Source organism: Dufourea novaeangliae, unplaced genomic scaffold (assembly GCF_001272555.1).
Source record: "Dufourea novaeangliae isolate 0120121106 unplaced genomic scaffold, ASM127255v1 scaffold439, whole genome shotgun sequence".
NCBI classification, from domain to species: Eukaryota; Metazoa; Arthropoda; class Insecta; order Hymenoptera; family Halictidae; genus Dufourea; species Dufourea novaeangliae.
This window is the reverse complement of record NW_015374327.1, coordinates 31,118-53,393: the sequence shown is the minus strand read 5'-3', so window position 1 is coordinate 53,393 and position 22,276 is coordinate 31,118. Positions and strand designations below refer to the sequence as shown.

General features: G+C 39.7%; 4 protein-coding genes across 5 annotated transcripts; 3 read left to right on the top strand and 1 right to left on the bottom strand.

Annotated features, from left to right (window-relative positions):
- Positions 1-891: 891 nt before the first annotated feature.
- LOC107192893 lies at positions 892-7,443 on the bottom strand. Of its 2 annotated transcripts, none has more exons than XM_015582242.1 (5): positions 7,111-7,443; positions 6,420-6,603; positions 6,141-6,334; positions 3,742-3,948; positions 892-3,638 (listed from the first exon to the last, which is right to left on the bottom strand). In XM_015582242.1, the coding sequence occupies exons 1-5, from the start codon at positions 7,277-7,279 to the stop codon at positions 946-948; spliced, it is 3,447 nt and encodes a 1,148-aa protein (XP_015437728.1). In that variant the 5' UTR covers positions 7,280-7,443; the 3' UTR covers positions 892-945. The 2 variants fall into 2 exon arrangements, with proteins under 2 accessions (XP_015437728.1, XP_015437729.1); XM_015582243.1 differs by having other exon boundaries at positions 6,420-6,599; positions 7,111-7,259.
- On the top strand, positions 4,425-5,799 carry LOC107192894 (carbohydrate sulfotransferase 9-like). The gene is made up of 4 exons (XM_015582244.1): positions 4,425-4,573; positions 4,647-4,966; positions 5,027-5,213; positions 5,287-5,799. The coding sequence occupies exons 1-4, from the start codon at positions 4,469-4,471 to the stop codon at positions 5,797-5,799; spliced, it is 1,125 nt and encodes a 374-aa protein (XP_015437730.1). The 5' UTR covers positions 4,425-4,468.
- A 914-nt stretch (positions 7,444-8,357) lies between the features above and the next one.
- On the top strand, positions 8,358-12,747 carry LOC107192898 (ubiquitin-protein ligase E3C). The gene is made up of 4 exons (XM_015582247.1): positions 8,358-9,225; positions 9,283-9,818; positions 9,897-11,944; positions 12,039-12,747. The coding sequence occupies exons 1-4, from the start codon at positions 8,774-8,776 to the stop codon at positions 12,204-12,206; spliced, it is 3,204 nt and encodes a 1,067-aa protein (XP_015437733.1). The 5' UTR covers positions 8,358-8,773; the 3' UTR covers positions 12,207-12,747.
- Positions 12,748-13,204: 457 nt separating this feature from the next.
- Positions 13,205-16,913, top strand: LOC107192895 (muskelin). Its single transcript, XM_015582245.1, has 12 exons — positions 13,205-13,325; positions 13,546-13,615; positions 13,801-13,943; positions 14,007-14,211; positions 14,289-14,481; positions 14,565-14,800; positions 14,860-15,140; positions 15,207-15,387; positions 15,462-15,665; positions 15,795-15,986; positions 16,058-16,300; positions 16,384-16,913. Exons 1-12 carry the CDS (start codon positions 13,237-13,239, stop codon positions 16,621-16,623), a joined length of 2,277 nt encoding a protein of 758 aa, XP_015437731.1. The 5' UTR covers positions 13,205-13,236; the 3' UTR covers positions 16,624-16,913.
- Positions 16,914-22,276: the final 5,363 nt, after the last annotated feature.

Below are 22,276 nucleotides of genomic sequence, written 5' to 3'. Positions count from 1 at the left end.
ACGTGAAGTCTTTGTAACTTAGTGCAATAATATTGTGTTCAAAAAGGGATTCGTACTGAGATAATTGAACAGCACTCGTTTAACTGCCAATCGTTGTATTACATATCAGACAGGACGCGAAGACTGACTAGTTTGTTAATTTAATTCTTTCTGGCATCGCCTGCCCTTATTATTTATTCTTTTTTTATTTTGCTCGTTAAAGTGTCACAGGATCACTCGAGTGAAAAGTGTAATTAAATGCGTGTGCGTAGAAACGAAATCTAAGCATGAAGTAAACGGTAATTAATCATGCGTTTTATAGTGTAGAGTAAATAATGTACTGATAACAGTTACGTTGACGAATATTAAGGTGTAGGAGAACAAACATACATACATATACCGTATGTCGCATTCATATTAAAAGATAGGATTATTTTGTATTATTATACCTGCGCTGTTCCCAGAGAATCTTTTAAATGTCGACATTTATCAAATTCGTTCCAATGCTCATTGTAGTTTCTCTATGTATCGCGACGACATGCAACGTTTTCCAGTGCCATTTAAAAAATAAAAAAAAAATATATATATACATATATTATACATATATTATTATGTAAAAAAAAGTCTTTTATTATACATAACATCGTTGTATATAAAAATAATTTTCATATGTATAATTATTACAGATCTGTAATATTGTATAATGTATTATCGTACTTGGCAACAATGCAATTGATTTACATACTTAATAAAATGGAATAGAGTACATGATACAACCTTTTTCGTTGTTTATCCGATTGACAAAAAAATCGACAACCGACAGAAACATGACGGGAAGACATTGATTTAATAAAGTTAAACCTAAGAAGTAAATATCACCCTCACGAGGATAGCTCTACGGCGGAGCTCGTAAGATGGGAATAAGTAAATCGAATTGAAACATAAATCCCTAATTGGCCGGGTTCTCTAGAATTTTTTCACGGCCGAACCGACTAGGGATTTCCGTTTGTTCCAAGTCAACAGTTTCGGGGGCGACAAGACCTGCTCCAAGAATATATGCCTCCTCTCCTTTAAATTTAAATCGGTATTGCACAACGATTTTTCGTTTTCCTGAATCGTTTCCCGATTCGTATGAGATCCATCATTTGCCGTGATCGTCGCGTGAGCGACGTTCAACGACGCTGCGGGGGCTAAATTCTCTTTATCGTGTCTCGTGGAGACATCCGTGGTCTTTTTCAATAGAACTGAAACGTTCTTCTTCGATGTATCCAGCTCGGAAGAGATGGCCGACTGTCCTATCTTAATAGCATTGTTCGGAGTGACCACATAAACCAGTTGAGACTTCGTTTCGAATTTCTCTTTTAACAGCGAAAACTTTCGTCTCGGATAATTGATCGTTTTCCTACGTTTCTCAGACGATTGTTCGGTCCTCTCCGCGTCATCGGAATCGGCCTTGATCGATCCCGTCGAGATATTTGGTACAGCATCCCCGCGGCCGATGCTCGCATGATCGGTACTGATAACGCTCGACGATACAACAACGCTCTCGGATAAATTATTATGTACAACCTTAACATTTTCGACAGGTACTAAAGGGCTCATCTCGACGTACAAATCGTGTTCCTTGGAATCGGATTCGTCTTCCCGATACGCAACCGAGTCCTGTTTCTGTGGCTTCGTTTTGTTCCCCAAAATCGGGGAATCAGACAGTATCGCGTCGATCAAAGGAGTTTTTTTAATCGACTCGATCGCGCAATATTTCACCAACTTTCTAATAGCGTCCACCTCGCATTTCCCTCGAACGATCGAATCCGATTCATCCAGCCGGTTGATATAATTCCTGTTACGCGTGGCGGGATCCTTCAGATCGTTATTGAACAACGCCCTAGTGAGCTGGGCTTTCCTTATCAAATTCTTCGGATCGAAATCCTCCCACTGCGTTCCCGTCGTGTGGTAGACGTGCCTCGGCGAATTGTCGGCCGTGTACTTCCTGATTTGATCGATCGTGTTCACCAGGGTGCTGACAGAGTCGCGGACCGGTCGACCGTACTCGAATTTCTCGACCGTAGGAGGGGAAGCCTCGTCGTGTTCCTCTAGAATGGTGTCCAGCGCGAACATACCGCCCTTGTCATCGATTACGACCGGTTTCGCGATATAAAGCGTGGCGGCGTTCGGTTCGTCCGCCTCGGAACTCCTTTTCTCGTCGTTCTCGTTGTGGTGCTGCCTGGATTCACGTGGCTCGATAAGATCGTAGGTGAGCGTGTCGAGGTAATCGTCCTGCTTCAGAATCCCACGGAGTATCGAGCTGGCGCAGGTGACGTCGGAGAACTCCGAGCTGTAGGTTGTCCCTGTCGTGGTGCTCGTTAACGTATCCCTCCGTCTGTCCCGTACGACGCTGTCGTCGTGAATGTAAGTCTCGATGTCGGTGTACCCTTTCCAGCTGCGAATACACCAAGGTGGCCTCGCGACACCGAGCGGGCAGACGTTCTCATAATCGTGTATGGAGGTGACGCAGCTCATGGTCTCGTCCCTTTGCTGCAACTCCTTCGTGAGTTTCTCGGTGGTCGAGAAGTCATTTTTATCGTGGGTCTCGAAAATAGGCGGAGTCTTCAGTCTATCCCTTAACACCGTCGTCCCGCTATTTACATCGTTCTCGCGACCTTCACCGACTGGAGAACGATTCTCCAGATCCTCCAGTTTCGCGCCTACATCCGAATCCCCATCTAGGGCGACCTTTTCGTTCCTGGTGTTCTCCATTTCGATGACAAGCTGCGTGGAGATACAGATCGGTCGTCTCTTCTGCGACGCGATAGGACGACAGGAATTCGCGGATCGAGGATGGTCCTTCGTCGATGCGTCTATGTCGAAATTGTGCGCCGTTGGCAAACAGATACCGCGTCGTTTCTGCCGGTGAATAGCCTCCTCGGTGGCATCGTCGTTCTCGATATCGTGCTCCCGTCCGACAGTGTCGGACGGGCAGAACAAAGCTTTCGACAAACCGCTCGACGCGGCACCCTCGTCTTTCGAATAGCTGCTGTGCGCCGAATCGCGCTCGGCGACCACGCACACGGCAGTGTTCGATTCGTTCTCGAGCCTACAGGTTTGGTTAATGATACCGGTCGTATCCGCGCATTCCGAGCTCTGTACAATGTTCGTCAACAAGGATTGTTTGTCCGTGGTCACCTCCTCGGAGCTGGCTGCCCTCGAATGGTCGGCCGAACAGGCCGAATTCGCATAATACTGTTTGAAAGATCGTGGAGTGACGGCTGTCTTGGCTACCATCTCGGACCTATTGTTCGTGTCTTTGGGTGCAACACCGTCGACCTTGGACGGATGAAATTTCCCGTAGTACAGTAACATGCTCGACAAACCGATCGTCATACCTCCGACCACCAAACTCGTCGTTATCGCGATCTCCTCGCCGGTGATCGTGTCTCTGTAGCACACCACGTAAACAACCAAGGAGGACACGTTCTCCGTCATCACGATGAAATAGAATACCAGTATTCTGTAACGGGATTTTCCAACCCGCAGATTGAAGAAATCGAAGCAATAAATTAATCCGATGATGCAGTTATATATACGCTCCTCCCATACGGTGGGACAGAAATCGGTGTTCTGTAGGATCACCCAAATAGTCATAAATAGCCAGTGGAGTCCTGTAACATTCAGAGGGGGATGCACATCGTTGTGAAGGACATTAATCTATTTTCGAGCGATCGTGTCTCGCGATAGCTCGATACAGTGACCACAGAAACTTACCGAGAAACAATAAAAACCATTCCCTTAAACAGATCGCCGTCAATACCAGTACAGATATTCGAGATATTAGCATTCCAGCCCGCCAAAGACCTTGCAGAGCCAACGCTGACCACGTTGCCTCGTGATCCGGATTTATTTTGTGCATTGCTTTTGTATACGCACCCACGGCCCAGCACAGCGAGCAGAAGGACACTACAGCCGACAGACCTGTTCGATTATCCGTTTGAGATGTAAATTAAAATTTTCGCGTGTTCATCGAGCCGACAGGTATTCCACTTTTTCGACATTTTCTCGCGGGTTTTTGAGATAAACAAGTACTACATTGTATTTTTCTTTTCTTTTTTTTTCTAGTCTATACCAGTCGCAGTTGGAAGTCGTCGTATTTTTAGAGCTTTAAAACACCCACTCTACTCAGGGAAGAGAAAATTATTTTTAAAGTTATAGACACCGTATGCTTCCTACACGGAATATATACTCGGTAGCCGTACAATTGGGCTCCGAATGGGGAAAAAAATAGCAGTGTCTTCTGTAAGAAGATAGAAACTGTCCATGATATCTTTGTTCCTGCCTCTCTCTGTTATCGACGGGGGGCGGGTCAGAGGAAGTAGAAGCATGCGGCCTCGTAAAATCAGTTTTCTGTCGAATTCTCCAATTTATGCTACCTCTGTGAGAAAGTATTATTCTTCTAGGAAGATTCGGTGTATATATATACGTGAAACTATATAAAATGCCAATAGTAACAGTGACAGAACAGAAAAGTCAAACGATAATACGTGCTTGCTTGCTAAAAGTGAAGTGTTTACATGTTTTCGAAATGTTCTCCGGTCTACATGTAAGTACCGTTTCGTTGACGATTAATGAAACAATCGAATGTCTTTACATAAAAGTTTATCGTTTCTTCGCAGAGGCATCTTACGTTAGCAAAACTAGTTACAATACTCGCAGTTGTATTTATGTCCCTGATATTTTTATTGAATCTCCTTCGCAATTCGTGTTTACAAACAAGTAAACATTCGAAGTTTGCGAGCTATATGACGAACAAGTATTACAGACACAACGATCTGTTCAGAAATAAAACCACTATAAACACGTTAACCACGGAAGAAATGAAAACCATAAGAAATCAATTGAACACTAGGAGAACAGAACTGGAACATTATTGTGATACTATAACGAGGGGAGAATCAAACTTGGACAATGTATTGTCGAACATGGTTATCGATATGTAAGTGTAACATTGATCTACTTTCAAAAATGCACACCAATCGAAACTTATACTCGGCAGAACGCATGGAATATCCTGGTGTCCGATCTACAAAGCAGCAAGTTCCACATGGATGAAGCATTTCGCTACACTCGGGGGAGTCTTGACAGAAACAGCCATGGAATTAATTCGACGGGATATTTTGCAAATTAACACCATCGTAAGGAAAGCATTTCCACGTGACAGAGACACGAAAAGAGCATATCAGGTATGCAATAGTTTGATCGAAACGAGTACAATAACCAGTTATTAAGAAGATATCAAAAGGCATGGTTTTGCAGAAGCTGAACAAAACAAAGAAATTTCTTATTGTTCGACATCCATTTGAACGTCTTGTGTCCGCGTACAGAGATAAATTAGAGCACATACAAGGAAGGGATTATTACTACAAACGATTCGGACGTCACATCGCGCACAAATATCACAAATACAGGCAGCCAAATGAAACTAAGATTGAACCGACGTTTACAGAATTTCTTCGTTTTATAATAGAAGAAAAATACTTCGATGAACATTGGGCACCGTTCGTAGACACATGCGAGCCCTGTTTGATTAAGTACAATTACATTTTGAAATTCGACACATTCGACAGGGATCAACAATTCCTGATACAAGAGCTCGGTCTAAGCGATTATTTATACGAGAAAGGTGATTTAAAGAATATAAATCCACGAGGAGTTACAACTGCTGCTTTAGTTAAAGAATACATGCAGAATGTTCCTAGATCAGTGCTCGACGAAATTAACAAGGTTTACGAAACTGACTTCAAACTGTTTTCTTATTTACCTCTATGATATTTTAACCCGGGAGCACACGCGTAAGGATAAAAATTGCCCGAAGAAAAATATGAATTTTATATATAATTCCATTAAGAAAGTAAAATTCTGAAATGGTTGGGAACAATTTCCAGATTTGTAAAAAAGAGATACATCGGGTAAATTTTACCTCACTCGCGTGATCACGCGTAATATTTTTAAGCGTATACTTCCGGGTTAACATATGTCTCATTAGTCGAGAAAAACTAAAATGTGATAAACAGTTGCATTTAATCTTGAACTCGCATCATCATTATCTCTGCCATACAGTCAATAGATTTTTGGTAGATAAATAATGTAACTGTTTAAACCATCCTTACTTGTCCATAGTGGTATACGACGTAATACTGCCATAACGTATAGCTGCAATATTAATTGTGGAGCAGCCCCCATAAACGATTCGAACAGATGCAGCATACATATATCGCTTTCCTGTCTATAGACCCAATTTTTATCCTTTACAAATCGTTTATTCCTTAAGGAATAAATTGTAGCATAAAGTAATATCAAATACCTAGAAATAAAAGTATCATCCCTCATAAAAAAAAAAACAGAACAAACACTCGTGAATTAATTTAGAGAAAACATGAAAACAATACCTGTGTAACACTCCTAAAAAGAGAAAATGTAATAACCAATGTATAGCTTTAATGGAACCATCGCTGTGGTACCATCTCAAACTAAATGTCTGAATAACGGCTGCAGGTAAAATTGTAAAACTCAAAGCAAAGCATCCCCAAATAAACTGGCCTTGTAGAAAATATTCCATAAAAACGATACTGTCTACAAAAAAGGAAAACAGATTGTACATGTCTATACATTGCACATATACATTTGTCAAATGCATCCATTTATAAGTTTTAAATGCATCAATGTATCTTGAACATTTCTTTTGTAACATGCATCAAGTTCAATAGGCATAAATTGAAGAAGATGCTTCATTTTAAAACATGTTATTTAATTTATTACATAGTATATTTAGTATATATAAAAATCAGAAAAATTGTATAAAGTTTTAAGATTTATATACTGTTTAGTTATAAATACTATTGTAGTATAAGAAATATGCAGAACTGCAATATACAATGTACAAAACTGGAAGATTTGTGTTCCAATTTGTACACTGAGCGTATTCAAAGTATATGAATTCGCGGACGACAGCATTTTATGTTTACTAAAACCATAAACACTTGTACATTTTTTTGTTCTCTTTTATTCAATGAAAAAGTATTTCTGAATGCAATGGAGAAGATATATATGTAAGGTAGTATACTCTTATTCTTTGTTCACCTGTTGCTATATCGACGAAAAAAAAACTGACAGAAGTCATGTAGTAAATTAGATCTAACAATCTGAACCGGTAACATTCTATTTCTCTGTGCGAAATTATTGTCGATGCATTTCTTTTCGTTGTTTCGTAGCACGAAACATTATCATGTTTTAACTCTGCCGCCGCCATCTTCCCAGCCACTCTTGATTCAATTTCACACAATAGATGAAAGAACGTATTCCAATATCACCCATATATCTTCCATTCTTTTTATTTACATCACATTATAGTGTCAACCTTAATCATTGATTTCTCTATTCTACACCATTCGTGTACAAACATACAAAGGAAATCAATTTCTATCACGAATTAAACCACCGAACTGATTGCAAAGAAAACATCGCGATCGCAGAGTCTCACTGAAACAGACGTTAATTACAACCAATCTCAAATTGAATTCTGTAATTTCGAACATGACATATCCCAATTAAATACATCTTAATTTATCGTGATGCTTGATTAAGAGTACAAATTGCCATAATCAGTACACTCTTGAATATTTCTCTGTCGATTCGTATAGAGACGCTAAGACGATGCTTTCTTTTAATATTCCCAAATTTTAATCGTGAATGCACTATCTGTTCGTATAAAAAGAGTTTCGAAAACGCAGTCCGGGACAGCATATAACAAAAATTGCATTCTGTTTTGCTTGACATTAACGTAAACACAGTACAATTACTCTGTAAGGAACTAAATGCTCGTCGCATTTGCACATTGTGTGTACACTAGTGTATACTTCTGACTATACCGGCGAGTCAAAGTCAAAATAATTGCCGACCATTATCGAGCCCACTTCGAACGCCCAAAAGTTGCTAAGTAAAACGAGAGTTCTCTCTTAAGCCATATTATTCAATAGTGTAAAATGTACTCTTACTAACATTGCATCGCCGACTAATAGCACAAGCGTGATATTAATTGACTAATTGCTTGACTATTTTACCAATCTCGATTACGAAATTAAATGATATTGTTGCGCCATCTCGTGACAAAACTGTGGTATATATTCCATACTAGCTTGAGAATTTATGCATAGATAGAGTAACTAGTGTCTTCGAACACATTCGCATTGTGTGTGTATGCCATGCAAAAATTGAATATTAGAGGGAAATGTCAGAAACAGCCGTTGTTAACGGAGGCAGTTGATTCAAGGGAATGCATGAAACAATCAGTCACGTTTATTTCTCGATACACGTATATGGACGGTCAAAATATATTATAAATCATTGAGTATCTCGGCATAAGGAAGAACTCTGTCTGATTTCGAGTAGGGACTATCGAGTTCCAGAGTGGGGTGAATGACTATTTTGACCGCCGATGTGTGCATGTATTGTACGTATGTACGATCTAGTGCTGTTACAACTATTTGTTTTTTGCTGACATACCGTCGAGATAAACGAATTAACGAGAATATGTTTGTAATACAATGTTAAACATAAACCGGAAACAAACGTAAACGAACGAATGCAATAGTTCCCGTAGCTGCTAACCTTGTCAACGAGAAAAACAGTTCGATTCCACGTAGTAGCGAATAGACGATTTTAGCAACATTGGTTTTGCCATTAGTTTTTTTTAATCTTTTCAAGTATTCTGAAGCATGCATGGATAAGCAATGATAGGGATATCATGCTATTGAAAAAACATCGAAACAACATGTACAGTTTCGAAGGAGATTACAGACGTAAACCACAACAAAATCTAGCTGGTGCAAGCAGAAGGGATGATCGAGCAGAAAAGTCAGTTCTGTTGCAGCATGCTCAATTGGAACGTTTGAAACGAGAGCAGCAGCGTAGAAGGCACAATGCAGCATTAAAAATTCAGGCATTTGTTCGCGGCTTCATTATCAGGAAGCATATGAAGATCATTATGAGAAAAGAGTTCGACGAGCAACAACAAGTATCTGGTCGTAGAAATATAAATCTAGAGGACTTAACTGTGTATTTTCGTAAATTATTATTCTTCTGTAACTATACCTTGGACATTGGCAGATTGGTCTGGACTTTGCAACATTTTTTAAAGCACGAACAAGAAATCAAACAGAGATGCGTGAACTGTCCTGAATGGTTGTGGAGATCAAGGTAAACACTGATGTAAACAGCACAGTAAATTATAAATTAATGAAATTTTATTTACAGATGGATGCTTCGTATGTGCATGCAACATAATTCACAAGTATTGATGGACGGGGCTTCTTCATTAGCCATACCTTTAAGAGCTTTAGAGACATTTACTAGTCGTGAAGATACAGAAAAGATTTTGAGAGAAAAAAGTTATAGATATTTAGAAATCGTCTTTACCTATTTGATAAAACACAGATACTTTGATCAATTAAGGAAACTGATAGATGAGAAAATTCCACCTATGTTAGAAGCAAGTTCTGTCCCAGTGACCCCACTTTCAAAATGTCTAGTGGATATGATAAAGCGACCACTGGATTTAATTTCCTTCTTAGATCAGAAAGATGATTTTTCTATGCTCGTTTTACGGGAACTTTGCAGAAGCATACTATCTCCGAGAATGACTGATTCCATTAGAATGTTTATTATTCCATCACTGTCTGAATTCAAAGAATTTCCATATGATCAACTGATCGATTGCATCAATATAATCAAAATAGAGCCAACGATAAGTTTGTTTTATTCAATTTTGTCTCTAGAATCGAATTGTCTTTGTGAGTATATAAAACAAATGGAACGCTACGAATGGAGAACAAACTAAAGGGCGCTGACGAAATGCTTTTTCTTTACAGCCACATACAAATCCAAAGATGTTCTGATCAACTACCTGCAAGTTCTGGCTTCCATGAGTTCGACGATAATTCCGTTGGCTGCCGACGATAACCTAGACCAAGCAGATGATTCGGACACGGAATCTAACGCTAGTATGATCGACGAAGAACAAGCCGATATTTTGCATCAATGCCTGGAAATGCTGAACACACAGCACCGTGTACAGGAAATACTGTCAGCGGTGGATCGAACGAAAGATCCAGCCGTGTTGCAACCGTTGTGCCAACTCTGTCATCATTTGCTGATCACCAACAAATTAGCCATTCATAAGTATAAATTATTGTACATGCTTGCTTTCAAGCCAGTATTCTTAAAGAATTTATGGACTGCTCTGTTGTCAGTTTGTCAAGTGTCATTGTTTGGTGGATCGACGCCTCTTCTACAGATCATATCGCGGGGACTCGGTCTTTCGAGCGAGGACACGAAAAAAATCGTTCCGCTTCTGGCCGTGTTTTGTTCTCTGTTCAGTTTACTTATCGCTACGTTGCACGATTCAGAATTCTTCATTGAAACGACCGAGCAACCGTTAGACGTTAACGGGCAACAGGCGATGCCGTTCACAATCCCGGAATTGGTGATTCTCTCGAGTCATTTGAAAGGCGTCTGCTTGGGTCTGGTCGAGCTTGCGTTTCCCGACAGTCGGCCCACCGTGCGTGATGATTATAAGAATGCTGTCATCGATCCTTCGTATTCTATTCAGAATCAACAGGATACACAAATGTGGACGCATCTGTTCAAAGTGACCGTTGGTTTGCTACGTCAACTCCATACGCGAGATCTAAGACAGCAATTCTGTCCGGAAGGACACTGGATCGCTTCAAACATCATGATACCGATAGATAAACCGCAAGATTTCACGTTTCGCAGACGTAGACTCCGGGGATACGTTCCATTTCAAGGGCTTCGTGTGTTCACGCGCGAAGAACTGGAGGAAGGGCCGCCGTTGTCCTCGAAAGAAGTTCGAACATTGACGCTGCTTCGCGAGATACCGTTCGTAGTACCGTTCAGCGATCGAGTAATGGTATTCCAGTGGCTGATTTATCGGGACAAATCGGAACAACAAGGTGAAATAACAAACTTCATGCAAGGACCATCGATAATGATATCGGTAAGAAGAAACTACCTCTACGAGGACGCGTTCCAAAAGTTATCGCCGGAAAAAGAACCAGAGTTACGATTAAAAATGCGTGTACAGCTCGTTAATACGGCTGGATTGCAAGAAGCCGGTATAGACGGTGGCGGTCTGTTTAGAGAATTTTTATCGGAACTGTTGAAAACGTGTTTCGACCCTAACAGAGGCTTTTTCAGGCTTACCAAGGATAACATGCTGTATCCGAATCCTACGGTACCGTCGTTGGTTGACGATTTCCCGAAGCATTATTATTTTATCGGTAGAATTCTCGGGAAAGCGTTGTACGAGAATCTCTTGGTCGAGCTTCCGTTCGCGGAATTTTTCCTATCGAAAATCGTTGGTCGTCAATCAGACGTTGATGTTCATCACTTAGCCTCCTTAGATCCGATTATGTACAGGAATCTGTTGTATCTGAAAAGTTACAAAGGCGATGTATCGGATCTTGGTCTGGACTTCACGATATTGTCGGACGAGCTGGGTGAACGACGAGTCGACGAATTGAAACCGAGCGGTGCCAACATCCCGGTCACCAATCATAATCGTATCGAGTACATCCATTTGATGGCTGATTATAAGCTAAACAAACAAATCAGAGCACAGTGTTACGCATTCAAGCAAGGCATTGGGAACGTGGTTCCGTTGGATTGGCTTCAAATGTTCAGCAACAAAGAGCTACAGGTTCTGATATCGGGTGCACAGATTCCCGTTGACGTAAACGACTTGAAGTTGCATACAAATTACACGGGAGGCTATGCTTCCGATCATCCCACGATCACTGCTTTCTGGAAAGTCGTTAACGAATTTAACGACCAACAGAAAAGACAGTTGCTCAAATTCGTTACCAGTTGCAGTCGGCCGCCTCTACTTGGATTTAAAGTACGTCTATTTACTATTTATTTTTTTATTAATTTCTGGGTTACATCTTCCTTTAAGTTCTGTGTGTTGATAGAACATTCTTATCATGTTACAGGAACTCGATCCACCGTTTTGCATCCAACAAGCAGGCAGTGTAGATCACTTGCCAACTTCCAGTACCTGTATGAATCTGTTGAAACTCCCGGAGTTCCCAGACGAGAAAATACTACGCGAAAAACTTTTGTACGCTATACAAGCTGGCGCAGGCTTCGAACTGAGTTAAGTTCCGTTTTCTCGGACTCCCCGAGGATATTCTTTAATTAAATCGGTGATACCTGACTGTACATAAGATTGTATGCGTAATCGTGATTACGATCAAGTGCGTGTTTGAGAAGAAGAAGCAAAGGTTGTCATATTTTATTAATGATAAGCGACACGATTCGATGTTTACTGAGTGTTCTGTATGTACTGCGTTCGTTTAGTAAGCAAAAATAAGGGATGTTTTTCTTCGAACCGCCGCTTTCGCCCATCCCAGTAGGTCGATGTTAGCCATTCGTAGTTGGGCAGAACAATGTTTTTATGAAATTTTCCATTGGACAAGGCAATAAAGTCTGATATTGTCCGGACGGGGCCAATTAATTAGATAGCGTCTCGGAAGAACACTACCGATACAGGGAACAAATGTGTCATTTATTTTCGATGAATACGTTGGTTTCACCCTGTTCGGTTGGCGGCGGTATACACAATCTTATACACAAAACTCACGTACGTATCACGTGTATACATAAATATACATATATATATTTTTTTTTTTGCGTTGTAACTTCTCTGCCCTTGGTGTACAACTGTAAATTGTGTACATTTTTATGTTTTGTATTCGTCACGAACGTCAACACTACATCTACTACTTCGAGTGTACATGGAAGAATAGAATATATATATATATATACATATATATATATATATATATATATATTTATGAGTTCGTTAAGCTAACGTGTAAATAAAACGAAATCATCAAGTGTTATACACATCTATGACAAATACACGATTTGAACGTTAAAAATAGCATTTAAATATTTTATCCGTGTAATTAATAAGCAGATAAGAATACTGGAGGATATGTATGAGAACCAAGCTGAATTCTCGAGAAGCTGATCAACTTCAGGTGTATTGCCATTTCATATTTAAAACCGCTGCCGTTCACCGGGTCATGTTTTTTCACATGACGGTCGTTCATCGATACATTGTATGTAGATATCCATTAGAATCGCACACACAGTTAGTGTCAAAGCTTATGTCATTTGTGTAACATGGCGTCCAACGAAAATAGCGATTCTGAGAAAGTTTTGGAGTTTAAAATTTACAAGTACTCCAGCTTCTCTTCGTCTTACGTGCCAGAGTAAGTATTTACTGACACCTGAACGATTTACTTGCCAATAGAACTTTGCAATTACGGGCTAGAGAACGGCTGCTCTTTGAACAGGAATCTCTAACCTACAATAACGGTTACGATAAAAAACGAATCCGTTCTATGCATAATATTATTAAGCATGTTAACATCTGCATCACGCCGGATTTTCAGTCAAATTTTTGATCAATATTCTCCTTCTTTCTTTCAGAAATATCCTCGTAGATAAACCGTCGGATCAGACATCGCGCTGGTCTTCCGATATTGACAATCATCCACAGGTAAACATTGTTTAAAAATAACGCGATATATACATGCTTATGACATTGAAAAAATTTATAAAAACATGTTAAACTATTTCTCACGTGAATCTACGTTAAATTTACCGAATAAACTCACTGCCTAATATTGTTGAAATTATGTACAAATTATTATTTGTTATGCGTGTATCTATGTTTTTTTTTAGTTTCTTATATTGAAATTGCAATGTCCGTCGATTGTGAGAACAATTACTTTTGGTAAATATGAAAAAACACATGTCTGCAACATAAAAAAGTTCAAAGTCTACGGTGGTCTAGAGCCAGAGAATATGATGGAGCTTCTAGAGAGGTGAGTCAGAAAATCTAAAACTTGGAGTCGTACGATTGATAATTATTTGTACTATTTTTTTAGCGGATTAAAAAACGATTCTGTACCAGAAACATTTGACTTGAAACATGTAATAGGAAATGAGGATAATTATTTCCCAGTTAGGTATATAAAGATTTTACCATTACAATCTTGGGGTCCCAGTTTTAATTTCTCTATTTGGCATGTACGATTAACTGGTGTCAATGATCCTAATATTATCAAACCCAACATAGAGTGGTTCAATGTGGTAAGTAACTGAAACAATGATTCCTAGCAAAATAATAGTACTTTCTTCTATAGACAATGACTGATTTTTCGTTTCAGTATCGTCAAAAAGAAGTAATTAGACTGTGCATGAAGCACTTCAGAAGACTGGAACAACCCAAAATAGTAGAAACTTTGCAAAGAGTTACAGGGGTTCCACTGGAAGATCTTAGATTGACAGTATTATACGATTTATTGGTCACAAAGGGTGATCATCTGCAAGCAGAACATTTTATAAGTAATGTTGTGATGAGTGAGTTTCAATTCTTTCATTTTCATGTTATCGAATGCGTTTCTGAAATCTTCTAAACAAATCCGATACATTTTACGTTACAGTGGGTCTTCTGAATGATTATATCAATGCTCAAACGTACACAGCAGTTTGGACTAAATTGTCGACGGATGATCCCAAGCCTGGAATGAGAGGCGGTCATCAAATGGTGCTCGATTCGAATGCGGAAATCGTATATCTCTACGGAGGGTGGGATGGTAATAAAGATCTTTCAGACTTGTGGGCGTATAATATAGCCACTAACAGGTGGACCATCATATGTCAGGATACCGAAGCTGTGGTAAGTAAGCGAGGAGGAACAGGTATCGGTAGACCGAGAATTGAAATGCGTAATCCTAGGGTGGTCCGAGTGCGAGATCCTGTCACAAAATGTGTCTTGATCCTGAACGTCGACAACTTTTTATCCTCGGAAGATATTTAGATACGCAGTATAGAAAACAAGAGAACGTGAAAAGTGATTTTTTCGTTTACGATATCGAATCAAACAAATGGACTCAAATATCGGAAGATACAGAAGCGGTGGGTGGACCGGAGCTAATTTTTGATCATCAAATGTCTATGGATGTCGAAAAGCGAACCATTTACATTTTCGGTGGACGTGTTGTCATTTACCCGACCGTGTAAGTTCGATAAATCGATGCCCTCAAAAAATTGACAGCCTGATATATTTATCTAATTATCCACAGTCCCGATGAATATGAATATCGTATGATACCAAACACGATCGAGCCAATTTTTTCTGGATTGTACTCGTATCATGTACCTACCGGTACGTGGACGAAATTGGCCTGCGATATTGCCAGACCATGCCCTCCTAATGTACCAACCATTAGATCCAGAGCTGGCCACTCTATGCTGTTTCACCCGGTATGCATTTGAAAAATTCCTCAGACCCTACAGGCTATGTGTTATACAATTTTTTATGTTCTACATTATCGCAGGGATCGAGAAAACTGTATATTTTCGCTGGTCAGAGGGGTAAAGAATATTTGAACGACTTTTTCACTTATGAAATCGATACCAATCACATCGAGCATATAAACTTCAACGATAGCAGTTCGAAAGACTCGAATCACGTTCCGGCCGCTGGTTTTACCCAAAGAGCGACGATCGATCCTGAATTGGGTGAAATTTACGTTTTATCGGTTTGTATTATAAAATTCTAATTAAAAATATCAATAATGCCAGTTAATCATCGTTATTATTAACATTCTATAAATTTCCTTTTCAATTTTATTTCATTCTTTAAATTTCCCTCTTTCAATTTTACTCAGGGGTTGAGTAAAGACAAGGATAAACGGAACGACAATGTACAAAATTCTTTCTGGGTTTACAATATCGAGAGCAACAAATGGTCTTGCATTTACCGACACGAGAATGTCGGAGAGAAATACTGGAATAAAATGCAGGATTATGTACCGTGCCCGCGATTCGCGCATCAGTTGGTTTATGATCACATGAAGAAGGTACGTTAAATATCATTATTACTGTTGTTTCTATTTTTGTTATTACCAACATCATTACTGTTACACGCTAGGTATATTTCTTATTCGGAGGAAACCCAGGAAGATCTTGTCTTCGAAACTTGCGACTCGATGATTTTTGGCAGCTGAAATTATGTAGACCTTCACAGGAACAGATTTTGAGAAGATGCAAGTTGTTAATTAGGAAGCACAAGTTTAAAGAGCTGGCCTTGAACAACAGCGTCGAAGCGCTCGAATATTTACAGACCAAAGTGTCGGAGATTATCGATCATAACGATGTGGAACAAACGAAAGAGGTATTAACATCTTTTATCAGTAATCGGGTGAATACATTTTAATAATTTTCTAATTTGAATTTGATCCATTTCTATCGTTACAGTTTCAATTGTTAACGTCTATTCTATTCAGAGAACAAAACTCGTTGTTAGAAGAAGCCACGAATTCGAACAGTTCAGGCAGCGTATTAGGAAATTTAGTTAACATAGGTGCGTCGATGTACTCTCCAACCAGCCGCGATATTCACACACTAAGAACCGAATTATACGATAAACTGACAGAATTCTTTCCGGAGTCGTTGACAGAACCGCGCGGACACTTGATAGATCTTTTACCATTATGATCCAACACCGCTTAAAATCCGATTGAATACCGTCTGAACATATAAAGTAACCCCATATAGCACATGACGCCTCGAAGACGCCGATTTTACGGCTATTTTAGGTCTGATGCGTCTTCAAAACAGTCTTCGAGGCGTGACGTGTTATTCGGGAAAGAGATTCCTTTTGTTTTCTTGCAATGGTGTTTACTACGCGACACTGCAATGTGATTTTATCTTTAAAAAGGGAAACGTTATTTTTATATAGTGAATTCTTTGTATCGTTTTAAAAAGAAAAAGGATTTACACAGCACATATACACATACATATTATACATATATAAATATTATACATATATTCAGTCTGATTTCATTCGTGTAAAGACAGCTTACAAAGAAAATGACATTAATATATACTATATTGTGATACATTTAAGTAAAGACTTCTATAATAGGTAAATCTATATATGTATATATTTTACGTCTTTTATATTGAGTTTTCGTTTGCATCGGATTTGTCTAGTTGCTTTCTTGACGTGTGTTAGTTTTGCTTCATTTATTCTTAGCTGTTAAACCTAGCTTTTCTTTTGTATCACGAATAAGCGAAACGACTATTTTGCCTGAACATATTCTAATTCAGTGCTGTAGAAATTTCCGTTACTATTTTTGTTGTAAAACAAGAAATCGCGAAGTCGCGATTTCTTACAAGAATTGTTCTGTTTGGTATGCATGAAAAGAAACTAACGGAGCCGTAGGGTTTCATGAAACGAAAACTCGAGTCGTGCGTAGAATTAGCATTAAGATATAACGAAGGCAACGGATAGGCGACGTATTAGAAAGTATATGTAGCATATATATTCTTCTATTTTGCTGGCTTCGCTCTGTTCACTGTTTCAGATATTTTATACTATGTACAATTACAACCGAATGGTTGCGCTAAACGGTTAATCGTTTTGCATTCGCGTTGTATGTTTACCAGAAATGCCTCCTGAGAAACGTTACAAATTTACGTAAATCCCGTGTTCGTGACTAATGCATGGCAATAACGCGAAATTATCTATAATCTTCCACGCCCAAACTCGCTATACTTAGATCGTGTGTACATATATACATATATTTTTTCTGCGATATACCTTGAAAAATTGTGTCGACCGTGTGCACACTGTTAATTCGATTGCCATGAACAAAGATAAAAATATATATATTCTTTCGCTTATACGATAGAAATTTGTACGAATGCCGACTCGTTGCGCAAGCTTTCTTTCATTATCTTTTTCATCATCTTGTGTATATTCTACGATTCTAGCAAGTAATAACGAAAAACCATTATTATTGTTAACAATTCTTTGTACTGGAAACGTTATTCGACGACACACGCCGTTATCCGTGCATCGTGAAACATCTTGTACATAACCATCGCTTCGTGTATATCTATCTATTGTATGCGGTTTCCAATTACGTTTGAGAACGCGCGAACAGCGAGAATATAATATAATAATTACGGACGTTCACCGAAAGAGATAGTTTGAAATGCGCAGGAAGGTGACATTCGAATGCATCGGTTGTATATAAATATTTACTCGTCGAAGAACGAAGCGACTGTACAATTTGAATTTAGGGTAAGGTAGTACGAAACTCTGTAAAAAAAAATTCGAAAGATAGCTCGTTAGAGTAACCAGCGAAACGTAGGTGGCGAAATATTCGTAAGCGGATTGCGTGCGTTTTTTTTTTTTTTTTTTTTTTTTTTTTTTTTCAAAGAATGGCTGTTATTGTTCGCTGATCAGATAGTTGAACGCTGCTAAGGATGCACAGGATCTTCGATGATTCATCGACTGCGTTTGAACGCTTAACATGTTACGTTGCGTACACGTACCGCCAACAACAAGCTACTTCCAGCGTGTCACGTATACATATGCATAGATATATCAAAATGCCAGATATTGGAATTTATCCTATAGATGTAAATGCTGGATAAAGTTGTAAAGACCGTGATATTCGAAGTTCTAGTCAACTAACGCGGGATTACGGGAAACCATCGTCGTGTATCGGTCGTACTAAGACGGCGTAACGACTTGTAACAACTTCGTATTACCATTGTCATACGAGTCGCAGCGCTTTATGCTTCCATTGCATTTGTACGATATTATTCGGTTCTATCGAATGGATTTCTTTTCAATTAGTTGGCTCGTATCGGAATCAGACTGCGTTTACCGCGTCCAATTGTCCCAAGGAACGAGGTATAGGGCCGGTATTTATAGTCACTAAAATTCTTAAGCAAATTCTTAAGAATAAGCAGCGACTATGAATACCCTCCTAGTTGTCGCATAATGCATAGATCCGAAAAATGCCTTTAAGTAGAAACACCAATGAAAATATTCGATTGTCGGTTTACCAATGACCAATTTATTGGATCCTTTGCCTTTTACGTGATGTCTCTTTCTCACGTCACAATGTCGAAGTATTAAATGGATACTACGTGTTTATGCTTCCATTCTTTCATACCTTGACTCGCAAAATGTGTCGACTTTTGGACTCTTATCACTTTTCCTTTAATTTACCGGCGAACTTTATTGTTGTAACAATGTGACGTAACCTTCAGGATTTATGTTCAAATATAATCGTTTCGTTAACGTCGATTGAATGTATTAATTTAAATCTTATTACCATTTTCACTATTCCTATGTATATGTGTGCCCTATCACATCAACGATGAGACGCTGGTAACGTCGTTTCGTTATTTTTCATTTATCCTTTGCGCACCACTACGATGCCTGACAGCAGACGGCGATATTCAGTTCAATCTGTTTGTTGATGAAGTCGACAGTAAAATTATCCTAGGTGTATGTGAAACGGAAATTCGTTTCGAAAATGGAGGACTCGAAATACGTTCCAAAGGTGTTCCCTAACGTGATCGAGATTAAACAATTCCCTGAAAGTAAATTTAGGCTAGGAAAGGTAAAATTTCGTTACTTTCTTAACGGTTTAAGTTCCTTTCATACATTAACCTTGACCACTTTCTCAAGATCGACGCGAGGAAGGTGCACGATGTATTGGAATTAGGGGCAAGACGTTCGAAAATCCACCATCAACGGCATCCGAGCGATTGTCAAACTGATCACGAATGTACGTTGAAGAAACCTCAAAGTTTCTGCTTCATGAAAATGACAGAATTCGCGGACAAATTGCCCATAAACAGCCTTCACCCTGTACGCGAGATTTTAAATTGCGCGCGGCGTACGATCAAGCGTAACGGATTCCTATAAGTTTCACTTTAAATCCTTTAGGAATGGGAATGGAATATTCGAAACTTGGTCCCGAGCCGATTACGGTTGAAATACTTGGACATCTTCGAGGAACAGCTGAACGAAACGAAGACGCGATACGAACGTGCGATGCACGAACAGGCGATAAAACGCGTGATAGCGATCGAATGTCAGGAAACGTGCAACGAGGATCTAATACCGATACCACCGTACAAATTGGCTGGAAGGACCGATTTGTATCCCAAATTCTTGAGAAATCGTTGCGCGATGATGAAAAAATTCTACTTACCCCACAAGCTGATCAGAAACATAGTTGCCAGAGCGCACTTTTTGATGCCAGATTGGATCTGCGATTTCAGCCGTTACCGGGAACTGGATTATCTCGATTTCAACAGGTTATATGTCGAAATAGTTGTCTCGTAAGTGTCCGTTGATCCGGGAGTACCGTTTTTCTTATACATTTCGTATTTTTTCAATAATATTTTATTATTTTCTGGAACCTTTTCAATCGATACTGTGCATCAACGACTGTCTGATATGTTGTGTTGAATTTAAAAAATGGGATCGAAACTAACAGTGGCGTCATCTATGGCGAAACGTTCGAACTTACTAGCTAAGTAGTATTATAGACCGGCAGTGAGATGGTACCACTGTACAATGCTGCAGGAGATAAAAAACCTATAGCGCCGTTTACGGCAAAGTGTCCAAGCTAGGGGCTGATTATTGAAATTTTTAGATCGTGATCAATCGCAATATTAATTCCAGATAATGTTCGTACTTGTTGGAGTACATAACGACAATGGTCGTGAGCGATTTTTAATTGTTTAAATTTGTTTATTACGAATTGTTCATTTGAGATGATATACAGAGTTTTACCGTAGACGAGGTAGAGGAGTAGAAATTCCATCTAATTTTTTTGTCAGCCCACTTTTCTGGGGTCATGCTACCCCATTTCCATTTTAGTGTCACTACCCACCGTAAATTTACCGTTTTCATAACGTAGAGGTCGCTAAAATCAGACTTTTTTAAGGTGTCGGTACTACAATTTAAGTGGACCAGAAACTTTCATAAGCTGAAACGTCTATTCTTATAACCTCGTCGATGGTTTTACACGCGACGTGTGCGCGAAGCTTGATAACACGGTACGAAATTAAATGACGACAGTAACGGTAAGATTAATCTGACGATTATTGCGGTTCGTTTTAGGTTTCTGGATTTGGTGGAAATCGATACGAAAAAAGGTGCGCTTGCTATCACTGGCACCTATTACGGCGATATCGTACGACTGATCTCTCAACCACGTTACCTCTATGATGTGCCCCAACCTACCCTGCCTGATTTCCTTAATTGCGCGGACAATCTGCTTGCCTTGCAAGTGGTCACGCGTATGATAAACACCATCGAACATCTCCTTGAAGTGTTGAGCGACTGGAGTACAGTACCCCTATTAAAAGTACGCCATTTCCTGGCTTTGATGGGTTATGGAAATCGGTCGGTCGATTTTATTCTTTCCCAGATAGCACATGACGCCTTGAAGGCGCCCATTTTACGGCCAGTTTAGGCCTAATGCGCCTTTAAGTCGTCTTCAAGGCGTTATTAGGCGTCACGTGCTATATGGATATTGGTCGAGAATGCTCGTAGCTAATTTAAATTGGTAGGTACAGTAGATGAATATTTTCTGTCTCGTAGCTGGAACTGAAATGCGAGAACAACGAATTGTTTCTCAGCCCGACCATACGGGAAATTTGCACCGCTTTCCGTTGCGTTATTGAACAAATCGGCCACGTTGGACAGCAACTTCCGCCGTTGGATTCTTGGGTTGGCGTGAAAACCGGCCGTGAACACATCCAGGTTGTTCTGCCCGAATGGTATCTAGAAGAAACTCATAGACGTTTGGCGAACGTTTTAGAGGACACTTTTCGGTCGTTGATCGATTACGTGGAGCAGCTGCGTGTAAAGTTTCGTGTCGTCTTCGATCCGGAGATCCGCGATCAGATCGTTGTCTTCGCCCGATCTGGGCAGAGTTTCCAAGAATGCGTCAACAAGGTCGAAGACTTCAATCAATTCATTCGGGAAATAAATGGCATGGTAAACCATACGTATCCTGTTAACTTACTCGATACACATCCGAAATTGTAGGACGATCGCGTCGATTCTTTTTTGAGAACCATGACAGTCCACGCGTAAAATGATTTCAGCCGGATCACGAATACTTCCCGACAGGCATAATCGATCAGGTCACAGCGAAGATTGGCCTCCTCGAGCATACAAAAGACGTGCGTGAGTCGATCATCGACGAACTGGTAAAGGGTCATCGGATCTTCAATCTGGAAATTTGCAGCACTTTCGAGACCATACGAGAAAAAGCACTGAACGTTCCCAACACTACCAAAGAATTACTCGAATTAGGTGAAT